The sequence below is a fragment of the Haplochromis burtoni genome, unplaced genomic scaffold (assembly GCF_018398535.1).
Source record: "Haplochromis burtoni strain Fernald_Lab_line unplaced genomic scaffold, NCSU_Asbu1 Contig_859, whole genome shotgun sequence".
Taxonomy (NCBI): Eukaryota; Metazoa; Chordata; class Actinopteri; order Cichliformes; family Cichlidae; genus Haplochromis; species Haplochromis burtoni.
Window position 1 is genome coordinate 19,452 of NW_024583220.1, and position 15,246 is coordinate 34,697.

Consider the following 15,246-nt stretch of genomic DNA (forward strand, 5'->3'; position numbering starts at 1 on the left):
TAAAGTCCTGTTTGTGGCACATTAGTATATGTGAGGGGGCAAACTCCTCAAGATGATCGGTGACCATGGTGGCCATTTACAAGTCGGCCATCTTGGATACAACTTTTTTCAACAGGAAGAGGGCCATGTGACACATCAAACTTATTGGTAATGTCACAAGAACAACAATGGTGTGCTTGGTTTCAACGTAACTTTATCCATCCATATAACCATCCATCCATTCACCCATCCATCCATTTATCTAACCATGCATCCATGCATCCATCCATCTTTCCTTATATCTATCCATCCGTCTGTCCATTTATCTAGCCATCATTTATCCATCCATCCATCCATCATCAAGGCTGCCCAGACTTCCCTCTACACCTCAGCCACCTCCTCCAGCTTATCCGTAGGAACATCGAGACATTCCCACAACATATAAGAGTTGTTATCTGTCCAGCATGTCCTGGGTCCGCCCTGGGGCCTGCTCCTTATAGGACATGTCTGAAACACCTCTCCAGTGAGGCATCCACCTCAATAGGCTGCTTTCAATGCGGAGGAGTAGCGGCTCTACTCTGCACCACTCGATCTGAGCTCCTCACCCTATTTTTAAGGGAGAGGCCAGCAGTCCTTCGAAGAAAGCTCACTTCTGCCGCTTGTATCCATAATGTCATTCTTTTGGTTACTACCAGAGGTTGTGACAGTTGAGAGGCAAGGCTTTCAAATGAATGAAAATTCTGTCTAGGTGCATTTAAGTGCCTTTGAGATCATAAGGACTGCATTCTGTTGCTATGTGAGTTTTCATGATTGCACAATACAGCAGAGCCAATTACTGCTGGTGTGTAGTGGTAGACTAGGACTTTTTGGCTGCTGTACCTGGGTATTGGGAGGCCATGTGCAATCATCCCCCTCTCCCTGCGGTGTCGTTCCTCTCTCTCTAGAGTCAATCGGATCTCTCTCTCCACTGCAGTCTCAGGCTCCTCCAGGGTGCTGCGGTATGACGAATCATCCAGACCTGAGTCCTCTGAGCTAGGGGACAGGGTGGAGGACAGAGGAGGTTCCCTGGGCATGGGGATTTGAATTTCCCTTGTATAGGACAGGAGGAAACCACACTCAAGTTGAGAAGGATGTGAAACCTACAGCGTACTAGCTACTTGCTAAGTGTACTATGTTGGCTGAAGGACTCATCTTGTTAATGTGGTGCATTGTTCTTTGTTTTACTGCTGGGCATGAGCCCTGAAAACTATTCCACTGTCACTCTACAGCGTCTGTTAGCACTATAAATTGTGTGACGCATTTTTAGGTTGAGTCCTTGAAACCTCAACGAAGGCTGTAGTAGAAAATATTTACGGTGAGGATGACTAAGACTCCAGGGTGAAGATTTACCTGTGTTTGAGCCGGGGACTGCGAGTGGGGGGATACAGTGAGGAGTGGGTGCCCTGGAAGCTCCCCTGAGCTCTCAGTCCCGGTTTTGGGATAGGCTGACCTTTGACCTCTTCTTCCATCTTCTTCCACTGCTGACGGGCCAAAAGAAAGTCCACATGCTCAGTAGAGACATTTTCACTTTGGGTCTCTTCATGCACGCAGAAATCTACAGGGACCTGACGGGAGAGATTAAATGTGGGGTTAGCAAACAGCCAGTGACTCTTTGACTCAGCTAGAGTCCGACAGCCAGGCTGGGCATATCAGTCAGGTGTTGGTCAGGTGAACCATCTGTCACATGACTCAGGCTCTCCTCCAGACTGTTTTCATTCATAAAGTGCTTTATAAACTCAAACATTAAGGTTAACAGATGGAGTTTCCAGTTTCAGTGCAGTTAGTTAAACAACAAAAAAACACTTACTGTTTAAAGGACTGTTGGGATTTCTTTCTATCTGTAAGGCTAATGTCTCATAATTAGCATCACATATCTGTGTTTTGTCTAATACTGCTCACAGTGTATTGCAGAACAGTTTTGGATTCATTCTGATAGCGACAGACTAAGACCCCGTCACAAGGGCAGGGATAGCTCAGCAGGTAGAGTGGTGGCCCCATGATCAGAAGGTCAGGGGTTCGGCTCCACTGAACGGCTACCCTGAGGTACCCCTGAGCAAGGTACCGTCCCTACACACTGCTCCCCGGGCGCTGCATTGGTGGCTGCCCACTGCTTCACTGGGTGAATGGGTTAAATGCAGAGGAACTATTTCCCTATGGGGACTAACACGCACACTTTATTATTAAGAGTGTGGACGAGGTTGTAGTACCTACAAGACAACAAGGCCATACATCAGACCTGATGGAGGACAAGAGGTGGTTGCCATGGTGATGGGTGAAGTGGCATCTCCAAATAAGGAAATGCCCAGAAAGATGCAGAAGAAAAAACATGAGCCAAAGTGCTGGATCTCAGCCCGATAAATAGAACTGTGGCTTTCCTCCAACTTTTGACCAATCACCTTAGAGCCCTGTTTACCACACATAATAAAAGCATTAGTGTCTGAGTGTGGGGCTCTTTGTTCATTTGGGTCTCCTGAGTGAGCAGAAAGACACACAGCCTTTTGTCTCTGAGCCAGAGAGACTGAGGTCCATTGAAATTTTAACCGTTTTCATAATAAACTGTGAAAACTTACAACATATTTGTCTTCTCTCTCATAAAAACCCTACAGGACAGAGAGAAATGGACAGCATGTCCTTGGTTTCGTATAAAACTGATATAGATATAGACCGAGTTTTAGTTTTAATGAGTTAATGGTTCTGTTACTAGTTAGCTAACAGAAACTAATCTAAGTCTATTAGCAGCAACCAACCAACTCAGTGACATCACGTTCTGTATTGGTACAAGACGGCGCTAAACTTGTTCTAAAAACTTCAAACACGTATTTTTAAATCCAGCTTCACAGTCAGTGTTAAACCTATGACAGTATGTGAGAGCAGGGATCCACAGTGTAAATTAGCCTTTTCATGTCACCTTTGAGTGGGCTATGCTATCACTTTCAGCTGTGGTTGCACAGTTTGGACACAAGGTGGCAGCGATGATCTTTATTCCCTTTTCTTGTTAAAATGGACATGTTTGTTATAATGCAGCAATGAATACTTCTGAGATTCGTCTGTGTTATAACTGCAGAGTTCGCTTTAGTTGATGCTTGAATTAATGTCCTAGAATTCTGATACAAACTACGAGTGCTAATGCTGGGTGATGGGTTCAAGGCTCTTACAGTCATTGCACATGTTGCAGCTCCCTCTATCAGACACTGACAGTGCAGTTTTGGGTGGTACAGATGAAAAGTGTCAGAAACTGTAACAGATGAGTGACGGAGACACAGCTCCATCTACTGTTGGCTAATTGGGTACTGTTGGGTAATGTTGCTGTAATGGTGTTGCGGTTCTTTTTTGGGTTTTTTTGTTTTTTTTGTTTTGTTTTGTTTTGTTTGTTTTTCCATAACTTGTGTATCTGCAAATATACACATTCTGTATTTTTCATATGAAAGAAACTATACTGTGGTGGGGCTTGCTAATTTCTTGTTTTGATTTATGTATGTTTTGTTTTGTTTTGCTTTACTTCATATGTTTCATATGTTGTTTGTTTAATTTAAGACAAAAAAAATTAAATGAATGAGAGGTAAAACTTGAGGGGGTAGGGACAAATAAGTAAATACTTCAGCCTACTCCTTTTCAAACAAATAATGGAATGATATTTTGTAATGATTGTGAAGGCACATGTTTGAAATGTTTGAAATAAAAATGAACTGAACTGAACTGAACTGAACTAACTGACAGGCACCCTGTTAAGACCAAAGTTTATAAAGCTCATGTGTGCCTATACTGTACCTGCTCTGGTTTAAGTTTAGGCTTTTCTTTTTAGAGATAGGGGGAGCTTATTGCATTTTGGCAAACATTTTTTGTTGTCATAATTCATCTCTGTTAAATGTCTGGTGAAAAGTGTTGAACCAAGTTAAAAGCACAAAGAAAACACCGCCGTGTCTCTGCATCAGGCTACATATAAACAGCAAACTCACCTTCTTGTCAGGGTCTGTGGAGCTCGCTGTGGAGCTGACTGAAGGAGACCGTAGGAAAAGATCTCTCCTCAACCTCATCTGGTCTTCATCATCATCCTTTCTTCCCACCCTGTACTCCTCCACCTCCACCTCTCTCTTCTGCGCTTGATTTTTTGCATCTGCTTTGACTTCATTGTCTTCTTCCTCTCTTTTGGCCTTCTCCTCTTCTTCAAATCTTGCATCTTTCTTCCTCTCCTCTTCGATCTGGCTGGTGATGTCAGAGGGGGCAAAAGCTGACCACTGGTCCTCACCTGCATCGCTGTCTGAGTACACGATGACACGCTCTGCTTGGAGGCAGTCACTGAGGTGGCTGTCACTGAGGTCATCCCTGATTGTGAAGTCGGGACCCCAAACTTCTTGTGACACGGCCTCCAGAGGATGTGAGGTGGCGCCTAGTGGCTCAGATGGTGAAGGATACAGCAGACTGTTTGAGGGGAAGAGGAGATCTGAAAGGACATCTTCTTTTGCCTCTTCCTCTATTCCTCTGATCCAGCTATCCTCTTCTTTTGTTCCTGAGTCTTCTCCCTCTTCTCCACCCCCCACCTCTCCACCCTCTGTATTCTCTCTGCTTTCATCGTCTCCCTCTGTCTCTCTTCTTCCCCAGCTATCACTCTCTGTTTCTCTTTCGTTTCCATCTTCTCCCTCTATTTCCCCTCTCCCTTCATCCTCTCCTCCTTCACTTTCACTGAGGTCTCTTCCTTTCTCATCTCCCATCTCAAAAATGAGATAGTCACACTCATCTCCTTTCCTATTTTCTCCTCCTACAGCCTCGTCTTCCACCCTACGGACCCCAGGAAGACACAGTTGGTCCTCTTCCTGGTTGTAGCAGCTAAAAAGGCTCTCTCTTTCTATGTCTCTTAGCGGTGCTGATGAGCTCATCTCCATGGTAACTGCACTGACTAGCGGTGGGGGAGAGGGAGGGCAGACGGGGTTATTGCTGCTGGAGCTAGCGTTGTCGTGGTTAGCGTCTGTTAGCTCAGGTGTTGTCCTCCTTAGCCCAGTCGTAGCTCTCTGAGGAAACATACGTGTAGTTGTAATTCATTTTGTGGTTATAATGGAGCGGAAATAAAAAAAAAAACATACTTGGATTAAAAACATGAAGTCAATTCAAAAGTCCAATCTACTAAAATCTCATATGATAACAATGACGGCTTATGGGTTTGCATTCTTTCCAATGAGCAGCAGTGACCAACGTGCATAAAGGAAGCCTGCGAGAGTTCAGGCTAATAGGTAGATGGATACACATGGATGTCACACAGTGACACCCAGAGGAGGATGACAGAGTCAAAGAGGGCTATCTGAACTACAGGACTGCTTTCCTGCAGAATCTCACAAAGCAGACGTTGGTGTGAATCATGGATGAAAGTGCTCCTGTCACTGCTGTGATTACCAGTACGAGGTTCTAAAGGAAAAGAAAGCATACCTGGTGCACTAACTGGTCAGAGGGCCCGGTGGCGCCAGTGTCCGGCAGCCTCGCCTCTGTCAGTGCGCCCCAGGGTGGCATAGAAGTTAAAACTGGTAAATCTTTAGCAGCTGCACAGGTATGCACACGAGTAGGTGGAGACCAAACACAGAGCTAAGATTAAAGTAGAAACACTTGGTTAATTCAACACACACTGAGCTACACTGTAACTACATGTAGCTGCCATCACCAGTGTGTGAATGTGTGTGTGAATGGGTGGATGACTGGATATGTAAAGCGCTTTGGGGTCCTTAGGGACTAGTAAAGCGCTATATAAATACAGGCCATTTTAACCAGTTCTGATAGTGAAAAACAGCTCTTCTTACTGATGCATATACAGGAAATACTTAAGCAAGGGCGGGGGTTACTGGAGGTGGACAGGCTGCTTCTGATTGGAGGCTGTTAACATTATAAATTTCATTTAATTTCGTGTCAGCTTAGCAATGGTTTAATCTACATCACAGTTACTCAGTTAATAACACTGAAAACACAGCAGGGAGTAACTCTCTATGAGAAAAGTCACAGTTTTAACTTGGTATCTCAAATATGTGTTTCCCCTCACTGGGCCCACGTCCTCATTTGAGGTTTGATAGCGTTTTAGTAGGTAAAGGTGAATGGCTTGGACAAGAATTGAGCTGCGGTTTGGGGAAGACCCTGACCGGGCCTGGCAGGTCCCCATGTACTAAATAGAATTGAAGAAGCTAAAGAATTTAACAAGGCAGGGAGGGTGGGGCACGTAAATGAGAATGAACAGCTTGTAGAACTGGGGGAACATACATAGATGAGAACTGGAAGGAGCATATTTGGAGGTGTGGTCCTGCTCCTGAAATTCTGATACTTTATCTCCAATTTAGAATTGGACAATCACTCTAGTTAAAGTCTGCTTCTACAGTAACCTGTATTTGGTGTTACAGGTCTGTTACATAATACATGAAGGATCAGTGCTAATCAGAGATTATAGATCAGAAACATCATGAGAACCTTGGATGGAGGTGGTCTGCAAAGTGGTTTGCAGATGGGTAACAACTGTGGGTAGGCTAAAGCATCTTATCGCCTGTTTGAATTTATCACCCTACATGGTTTAGTAAATTAGAAGTTAAAACTGGTAAATCTTTAGCAGCTGCACAGGTATGCACACGAGTAGGTGGAGACCAAACACAGAGCTAAGATTAAAGTAGAAACACTTGGTTAATTCAACACACACTGAGCTACACTGTTAAACTTACACTATAATAAGGCATATGCAAATATACAATTACTCAACAATTACTGAATATATTTGAATATATAACCGTCCACATACTCATGAGTACATCAAGGTACAGTACTGCACATGGCCTCATATGTTTGATGAGATAAACTCAAGCCATCCTCTCATTACCATGGTGGCACTGCGTTGGCTGTGAGTGGGTTTGCATATTATTATGGTCTGTCATTAAAAGCATGTGCTGGTGACAGATGGGAGGTGTTGCTATGGTAACACTAAGTATAGCTGCAGAGGCAGACAAGCTGCTAAAGTCAGTTCCTTTTCAGTTCAGTCCCACTGTGTGAAGAGAGATCACATATTATAGCCCATCACTTCTCCTTGGTTGCGTGAATAAAGTGACTTCATACAAAAACTTCTTTAGTTGCATAACAGCACATTTATGGTATAACATTCATAAACAGCAAACGTAGGAACTAAAATGACACCAAGCAAATATAAACTAAAACATATGAAGACAGAGTCCTCTGCATCAATGGCCCATGACATGCATACCTGCACCAATGTGTCAACTACAACACTGGATCAGTGCCAATGCAGCTATAGTTTGTAACAAGTTTGTGGCAGTAAAGTCATTAGAATTTCTCGGTGGAGTAATGCTTTTTTCATGCAGCACCTCTCTGGTTTCTAAACGTTCTACCCAACAGGATTTATCACAAACACTTATGAAGATGACCTGTTTCTTGTCCTCTTCTGCATTTCCAGCACTGGAAATGATTCCAGACGGCATAAAGTCCATGAGTGAAAGGAGCTTTAGTTTTACTCAACAACCTCAATTAATTCTGATGTGATGAGTCTCTGAAGGCATTTACTTTGAAGAGATGTCATTTCCAGTATGCTGCATAACAGATGATTAACGTCTCTCTGCATCAATTAACATTAAGCCGTAGTACAAACTGAGTGAATGCGCATAGGCGGAAACATTTACTTACATTTTGATTCATAGGGGAACAAAATTACTTTTCACCCTGAGCTCTCACTGCTTTATTTAGACACGTTGCTCTATCCATGGCATTTTTAATCAAATTCATGGAAAAGGTTGCGTGCATCTACCAAGGCCAACCATCCCAGCTCACAAATCATTTTGTTTACACTTTAACTATTAACCCTGCACTTCCAGCTTTCGTAATATTATGCATGGGTTTTAACTATGCTGGCAGTTAGCCTGTAACTGTTGTAGCCTTATTCTGCAATTCTTCCCCTACTTTAAGCTTTCCAAGTATAACAGCTGTCCATTGATTTTAGCTAACAGTTCATCTGTGGGCTTGCATGGATTCTGTCCAGAAACTCCAGTTTTATCCCACAGCCCAAAGACATAAATGCTAGGGACTGTTTATACTAAATTTTCCACAGGTGTGGATTTGAGAGTGTGCAGCTGTCTGTCTTTTTGTGCATCTGCTGTGGTGGACCTGTCCAGGATATACCCTGCATCTGCGTAAGGAGGTAAAAGCAAGAGGTAAAGTGGCGACTCAGTATTTTGAATTTCAATTGTTGGTTATGTTCATAGCTGAGGTGGAGTAGTGGGTTAAGGGTGTGGTGTGAAGGAGGCTGACCAGAACACATGAGCCGGCAGCTCAGGCTGAGGGAAGAAGCTGAAGCATCCCGACAGCACTGTAATTAGAAAAGCATGATTGGAAATAAAGCCTCCAATGATCTCCAACGCTGTGGATACAGGGTCCTCACTTTACAAGTGATGCTGAAACCCAGGCATTCTTGTACCCAGTCCGTCATGTGCATGGAGCAGGCAGCAGTGCACCAGCACCAGCTGTTGGAGGACAGGCTATGGTGGACCCTGGCTCGCACATACCCTTGTGTGGCATTGTTGGAGAGCGAGTGGGTGGATGTTAGGTAAGTGCATGGGGACTAGGGCTGGGCGATATGGCCTAAAATCCATATCGCAATATAATTTGAAGCATGTGCGGTAACGATATATATCACGATATATTTTCTTCTGTATAACGTATTTTTCCACACTATAAGGCACACTTAAAATCCTTTAATTTTCTCAAAAATCGAGAGTGTGCCTTATGTATGAATTCTGGTTGTGCTTACTGACCTCGAACCGATTTTGGCTGCAGAAATCTGTTAAAAATGTTTTAGTACAACTTTGGTAAGCCGCACTGCTTGATGGATTGTCAGAGCATTACGGCTGCCGTAGTGAGGAGCTTCACGGAGTAATCTGGGTCCAAAACTCCGCTTCAGGTCCCAAAGTCAAACGAACACTGAGAGTTAAAAACGGTCTAAATTCTTTCATCTTTAATTAAATCATCAGCGTTGCTGCTTTATCGGGTGTAACAATTAAGTTTAACATCCAGGCATCCATGAAAACAGAATTTATTAAATTTAACGGAGTTAGAAGTTAACAGGAAGTTAGCTCGCTAGTTTCCACCTAAACATTTCATACCATGTTCTGACTAGAGATTTTTGAAACTAATTCAAACGTACAGCTCTGCTATCACTTCCAACATAAATGAAGACAGAAAACTAAACAGCAGTGGCGTTTGCAGGGTTACTGAAGTTGGACTACCTGGTATATAATGTTGTGCTACGTGATTGCTAGCGACACAGCTATGTTAGCATAACATTAGCACAGTGAAGCTGGAGGATGAACGCCAACTTTTTTTCCACTCGATAAAAGTTAACGTGAGGGATTCTGGTGGTCAGGGCAGACACAGACACTGACTGGACACGGGGATATAGCGGACAGGGGAGACAGCAACTAAGGATTACACAGAGACAAACCATAAGACATGACTCTAACAAAAACCCAAAGACTAGAAATTATAAATAATATAATAAACTCAAAAACCCTGGGTCAATGACCCAGGCATCCTAACAGAATCAATGTTACGGAAGTGGAGGAAGCGCAGTTTTTGGCTTTCCCCATATTTCAAAAGTGCTTCATCTCTTTGCTATGACTGTCGCCCGCCATAATTTGCAGATGATAATGGTTGTAGACACTGCGATGCTTTCGACCAAAACAGGCGCAGCTTGATGACATCATCAACATGCGTTATCGCGATAGAGCGGTATAGTCAAAATCTCTATCGTTGGCCAAATTTATATAATTTCTATCGTATATCGTTTATATCGCCCACCCCTAATGGGGACATAAACAAATATCCCATAGGCTGCGGTTAGCTCACACTGGATGCATCCCTTAATTGTGGTGACAGATTGGCTCGGGTTTAATAACCTGTTGGGAAAGTGTGTGGATGCGTTCATGACCTCACCAGAAAGGGATAGAAAATCCACTGGTCCCAGTTAAGCATGTCTGTGCACCAGCACCCAGAGCGATGTTAAAGCTGAGTGAAAGTCAACCCCAGCCTAACAGAAAGACCCTGAACTTCAACAGGTAACCAAGGCAGTAATGAGCAGTCAGGTTTCAGCCTTGATTTCTACCCGTTCATGTTTCTAAAATAAAATCCCTGTGTTGATTTTGCTAAGTCTCTTTGTGCTTGTGCTTTGGTGTTTGTGTTTGCTTTTGCATTTTGTCCTCAAAGCTGATTTTTTAAATCAGCAAATATGAGTATGTGTAAAGCTTTGAGCAAGTGTGATGGCTAGATGACTGGGTCAGAGCATCTCTAACACTACAGCTTTCATGTTCCAGGTCTGCAGTGTTCAGTATCTATCAAAAGTGTTCCAAAGAAGAATAGTGGTGAACCAGTGACAGGGTCATGGGTAACCAAGACTCACTGATGCACAAGGAGAGGGAAGGCTGGGCCGTGTACCGTATTTTCACGACCATAAGGCGCACTTAAAAGTCTTAGATTTTCTTCAAAAAGTACGGCGCTCCCTATAGCGCAGTGCGCCCTGTGTGTTGTAAGGAGGACGTAGTAGAGAACACCATGAGAACGCTAAAGGGTGAAGTGTGGGCGTTGATCGTATATACCGGACAATCGCACATACCTGTATAAAAATTTATTGTTTAATGTAATTATCATTTTATACTATTTTATTATTGTTTTTGCTATTTGTGCTAATTTTATTATTTTAAATGTCATTTTAATTATCATCTTTTATTTTATTTATTTATTTATTTTTTTAACTTATTCAATGTATCATTTCTGGCATGTCAAGTGTACAGCACTTTGTGTTCAGCTGGGCTATTCTGAAAGTGCTATATAAATAAATTACTTGCTTGCTGTATACATCATTAAGATAAGATGGGGCCTGATTATTTAAGACCTTGTATGTGAGGAGCAGGATTTTGAATTCTGGATTTAACAGGAAGCCAATGAAGGGAAGCCAAAACAGGAGAAATCTGCTCTCTCTTTCTAGTCCCTGTCAGGACTCTTGCTGCAGCATTTTGGATCAGCTGAAGGCTTTTCAGGGAGTTTTTAGGACTTCCTGATAATAATGAATTACAGTCGTCCAGCCTGGAAGTAATAAATGCATGAACTAGTTTTTCAGCGTCACTCTGAGACAGGATATTTCTAACTTTAGAGATGTTGCACAAATGGAAGAACGCAGTCTTACATATTTGTTTAATATGTGCGTTGAAGGACATGTCCTGGTCAAAAATGACTCCAAGGTTCCTCACAGCGTTACTGGAGGCCAAGGTAATGCCATCCAGAGTAAGAATCTGGTTAGATACCATATTTCTAAGCTTTTCAGGGCCGAGTACAATAACCTCAGTTTGATCTGAATTAAGAAGCAGAAAGTTAGCGGCCATCCAGGTCTTTATGTCTTTAAGACATTCCTGCAGTTTAACTCATTGGTGTGTGTTATCTGGCTTCATGGACAGATAGAGCTGGGTGTCATCTGCATAGCAGTGTAAATGTATGCTATGTCTTCTAATGATGCTGCCTAAGGGAAGCATGTATAATGTAAACAGAATTGGTCCTAGCACTGAACCCTGTGGAACTCCATAATTAACCTCAGTGTGTGAAGAGGACTCTCCATTTACATGCACAAACTGGAGTCTATTAGATAGATATGATACAAACCACTGCAGCGCAGTACCTGTAATACCTACAGCATGTTCTAATCGCTCTAATAGGATATTATGGTCGACAGTATCGAACGCTGCACTGAGGTCTAGCAGGACAAGCACAGAGATGAGTCCACTGTCAGAGGCCATAAGAAGATCATTTGTAACCTTCACTAAAGCTGTTTCTGTGCTGAGCTGAGCTCTGAAACCTGACTGAAACTCTTCAAATAAACCTCTGCAGATGATCTGTTAGCTGTTTGACAACTACTCTTTCAAGGACAGTGTTGGGGAGTAACGGAATACATGTACCGCCGTTACGTATTTAAAATACAAAATATGAGTAACTGTATTCCGTTACAGTTACCGTTTAAAAAGGTGGTATTCAGAATACAGTTACTTTGTTGAAATAAATGGATTACACTGCGGTACTTTCCTGTTTCATTTTGTCGCGGGTCAGGACTGTTTGGGTTTTGTTTGACAGCTACGTTCTGTTGTTCCAGGCGGCAGCGTTACGGTTGCCATGGTTACAGGGCGACGCTCTCTCTCTCTCTGCGACTGTGTGTTTCCTGGGTGAGAGAGCGCCTTTTCGTTGTTGTTGTTGTTGTGCTAAGTCTAACAGGCAGAATGCTACAAGCATAGCTCTAAAGAATGTAGCATCATGGGCAGTGTAGTCCGTGTTGCAGGGAGAATGGACTGCCATACACGTTATGGTGTCTGTGAGCGAGGAGGGAGAAAAAGGGGAGTGGAAAGGTACGAGCTGTCATCGAGGAAAAACGGGAGCTGGAAGCATGTAAATATAATAATAACCACTGCAGCCAAGAAGAGTGCCTGACGAGCCCAGTTGTAAGTAAGCTATTAAGACTCGACTGTACACCGTGTTCGTGTTTTCCTCCGAAAACAATAAGTTCCGTTGGAGCAGTCTTTCAACGCCTCTCTCTGTCTCTCGCAAGAAAATTGACCCACACAACAAAGTAAAGCTATTTTTCGGCTACGAGCCGACAGGGACCCCGCCGTATTAGTCAGAGGTCCCTTTACTACAGTTCGGAGTCGCGGACCTTCAGTAATAGTAATAAATACACAGCAATAGTACATTCACGTTGTTGTAAAAAGCATGATAATATATTAAGTAATCCAAAGTATTCAGAATACGTTACTGTCATTGAGTAACGTAACGGAATACGTTACAGAATACATTTTGGGGCATGTAATCTGTAATCTGTAGTGGAATACATTTTAAAAGTAACCTTCCCAACACTTTCAAGGATTTTGATATGAAGGAAGGTTGGAGATTGGCCTATAATTAGCTAAGACTGCTGGGTCTAGAGATGGCTTTTTGAGTAAAGGTTTAACTACAGCCAGCTTGAAGGCCTGTGGTACATAGCTGATTATTAGAGATAGGTTGATCATATTTAAGATCGAAGCAATTAATTAATGGCAGGACTTCTTTGAGCAGTTTTGTAGGAATGGGGTCTAAAAGACACGTTGATGGTTTGGAGGAAGTAATTATTGAAGTAACTCAGAAAGATCAATTGGAGAAAAAGAGTCTAACTTAACATCAATGGTACTAAGAGTAGCTGTAGATAATATTACATCTGTGGGATGATTATGAGTATTTTTTCTCCAATGTTAAAATTTTATTGTGAAGAGGTTCATGAAGTCATTATCTAGTTAACGTTAAAGGGAGGTTGGCTCAACAGAGCTCTGACTGTTTGTCAGCCTGGCTACAGAGCTGAAAAAAGAGAAACTACTGGATTGTTCTTATGTTATTTACTTAGTGACGAATAGCAAGATGTTTGAACTTGCTCCTGCCCTCTGTCCAGCAGATCACATCTAAACAGACAACAGTAATGCACATGCACAACAATAACTGGGTCACCTTGGATAAAGAGCACAGCTGAAAGAGAACAATACAGACTGAAGGGGAAGAGAGGGAAACTAGGGGGAGAGAAAGAGAGGAATGGGTGGTCGCTTTGCTGCCATGACGGGGAGCAAAACTGAGATTTAACCTTCAGATACAAAATTATTGTTAAACTGCAACTGGAGTAGATGGTCAATGTAATGAATTCTGGGTTTAATCTGGCACTAATCTGCTTTTAATCCCTTATTGGAAGAAAAGATTTTGATGAAGTCTTTCAGGCAGATTTGGAAGTGATTTTATATCGAAGTATCTCTACAGGCTACAGCAGATGGTGACATTAACTGGACGTAGTCTAATTGGCATCCTTCCCAGTGAGGAGGATGAGCCAAGGGAGGATCAGCTATATCCTTCACCAGAATCTCAATATTGTTTCCTATTTAATCTGTAGGAAACGCCCACAGAACTGAATCTATTAACTAGTCTAAAGTGGATGTACTCATCAAACCAGGCGAGAAATTTGGGTGTAGTGATGGATGCAGACCTAAACTTAGAAAAACACATTAAGACAATAACAAAGATCAGCTTACTATCACCTCAAGAATATTTCAAGGATAAAAGATCTGATGTCTCAACAGGACCTGGAAAAACTAGTCCATGCATTCATCTTTAGTAGGCTTGATTACTGTAACAGCATCTTTACAGGTCTACCTAAAAAATCAGTCAGACAACTACAGCTCATTCAGAACTCTGCTGCTCGAGTCCTCACTAAGACCAAAAAAGTGGACCACATCAGTCCAGCTCTGAGGTCTTTACACTGGCTGCCTGTCCGTCAGAGGATAGACTTTAAAGTTCTGATGCTGGTCTATAAAGCTCTGAATGGTTTAGGACCAAAATACATCAGTGACCTCCTGACCCAGTATGAACCTTCCAGATCCCTCAGGTCATCTGGATCCGGTCTTTTATCAGTTCCCAGAGTCAGAACCAGACACGGAGAAGCTGCATTCAGCTTTTATGCTCCTTATATCTGGAACAAACTCCCAGAAAGCCTCAGATCAGCTGAAACACTCAGTTTATTTAAATCCAGGTTGAAGACTCACCTAGTTCTCAGCTGCATTTGAATAAAGCACCAAATCCACACTTTTAAGCTTAAATTTCAAAACTTACACTAACTACTGATCTTATCTATTTCTGATTTTATCTGTTTTGATTTTATATACTGTTTTGTTTGTTTGTTTGTTTGTTAAGTGGGTTTAGAGCTCTGGGTAGCTCCCCAGCTGGGTCTAGACTGGGTCTAGAGAGTATTTTAAATTCAGGGAATTTAAAATAGAAAGTAGCTCGTCCACAGAAGGACTGGTAGCTCCCCTTACGATAAGGGTTCAGATCGCGCGAACAGGTGTGAAATGTGTGTGTTTAGTTAGTTTGTTTGTTTGCTTGTTTTAATCAATTTTAAATCATGCTTTTTATTTGTTTTTGTTTCTAATGTCTCTGTAAAGCACTTTGAATCACCTTGTTGTTGAATTGTGCTATACAAATAAATTTGCCTTGCCTTGCCTATATGTTGACTACGTCTTTGAGTTAGTCCTCTTATGCCTGGGAACCTGCCTAGGGGATCGCAGGTGGGATAGACTCCAGCTCCCACACAACTCTAAATTGTTTGATTTGTGACTGAAATGGTGCAAAAGACGGGGCCATGTAATATTTGTTGGTTTTGTTTGC

The 15,246-nt window shown here is 42.4% G+C and overlaps 1 protein-coding gene across 6 annotated transcripts in view; it reads right to left on the minus strand.

Annotated features, from left to right (window-relative positions):
- Positions 1-15,246, minus strand: part of LOC102313061 — a 51,909-nt gene that overhangs the window by 8,909 nt on the left and 27,754 nt on the right. The window contains exons 1-4 of one of the 6 annotated variants that reach the window (XM_042215888.1): positions 5,437-5,716; positions 3,975-5,024; positions 1,369-1,583; positions 859-1,068 (exon numbers count right to left, since the gene is read on the minus strand). In XM_042215888.1, the coding sequence (XP_042071822.1) occupies positions 859-1,068; positions 1,369-1,583; positions 3,975-5,024; positions 5,437-5,517 (1,556 nt within the window). In that variant the 5' untranslated portion in view covers positions 5,518-5,716. Of the gene's footprint in view, positions 1-858; positions 1,069-1,368; positions 1,584-3,974; positions 5,025-5,436; positions 5,725-15,246 lie in introns of those variants that run through there. The other 5 variants (XM_042215887.1, XM_014330949.2, XM_042215889.1 and 2 more) reach the window with 5 other exon arrangements.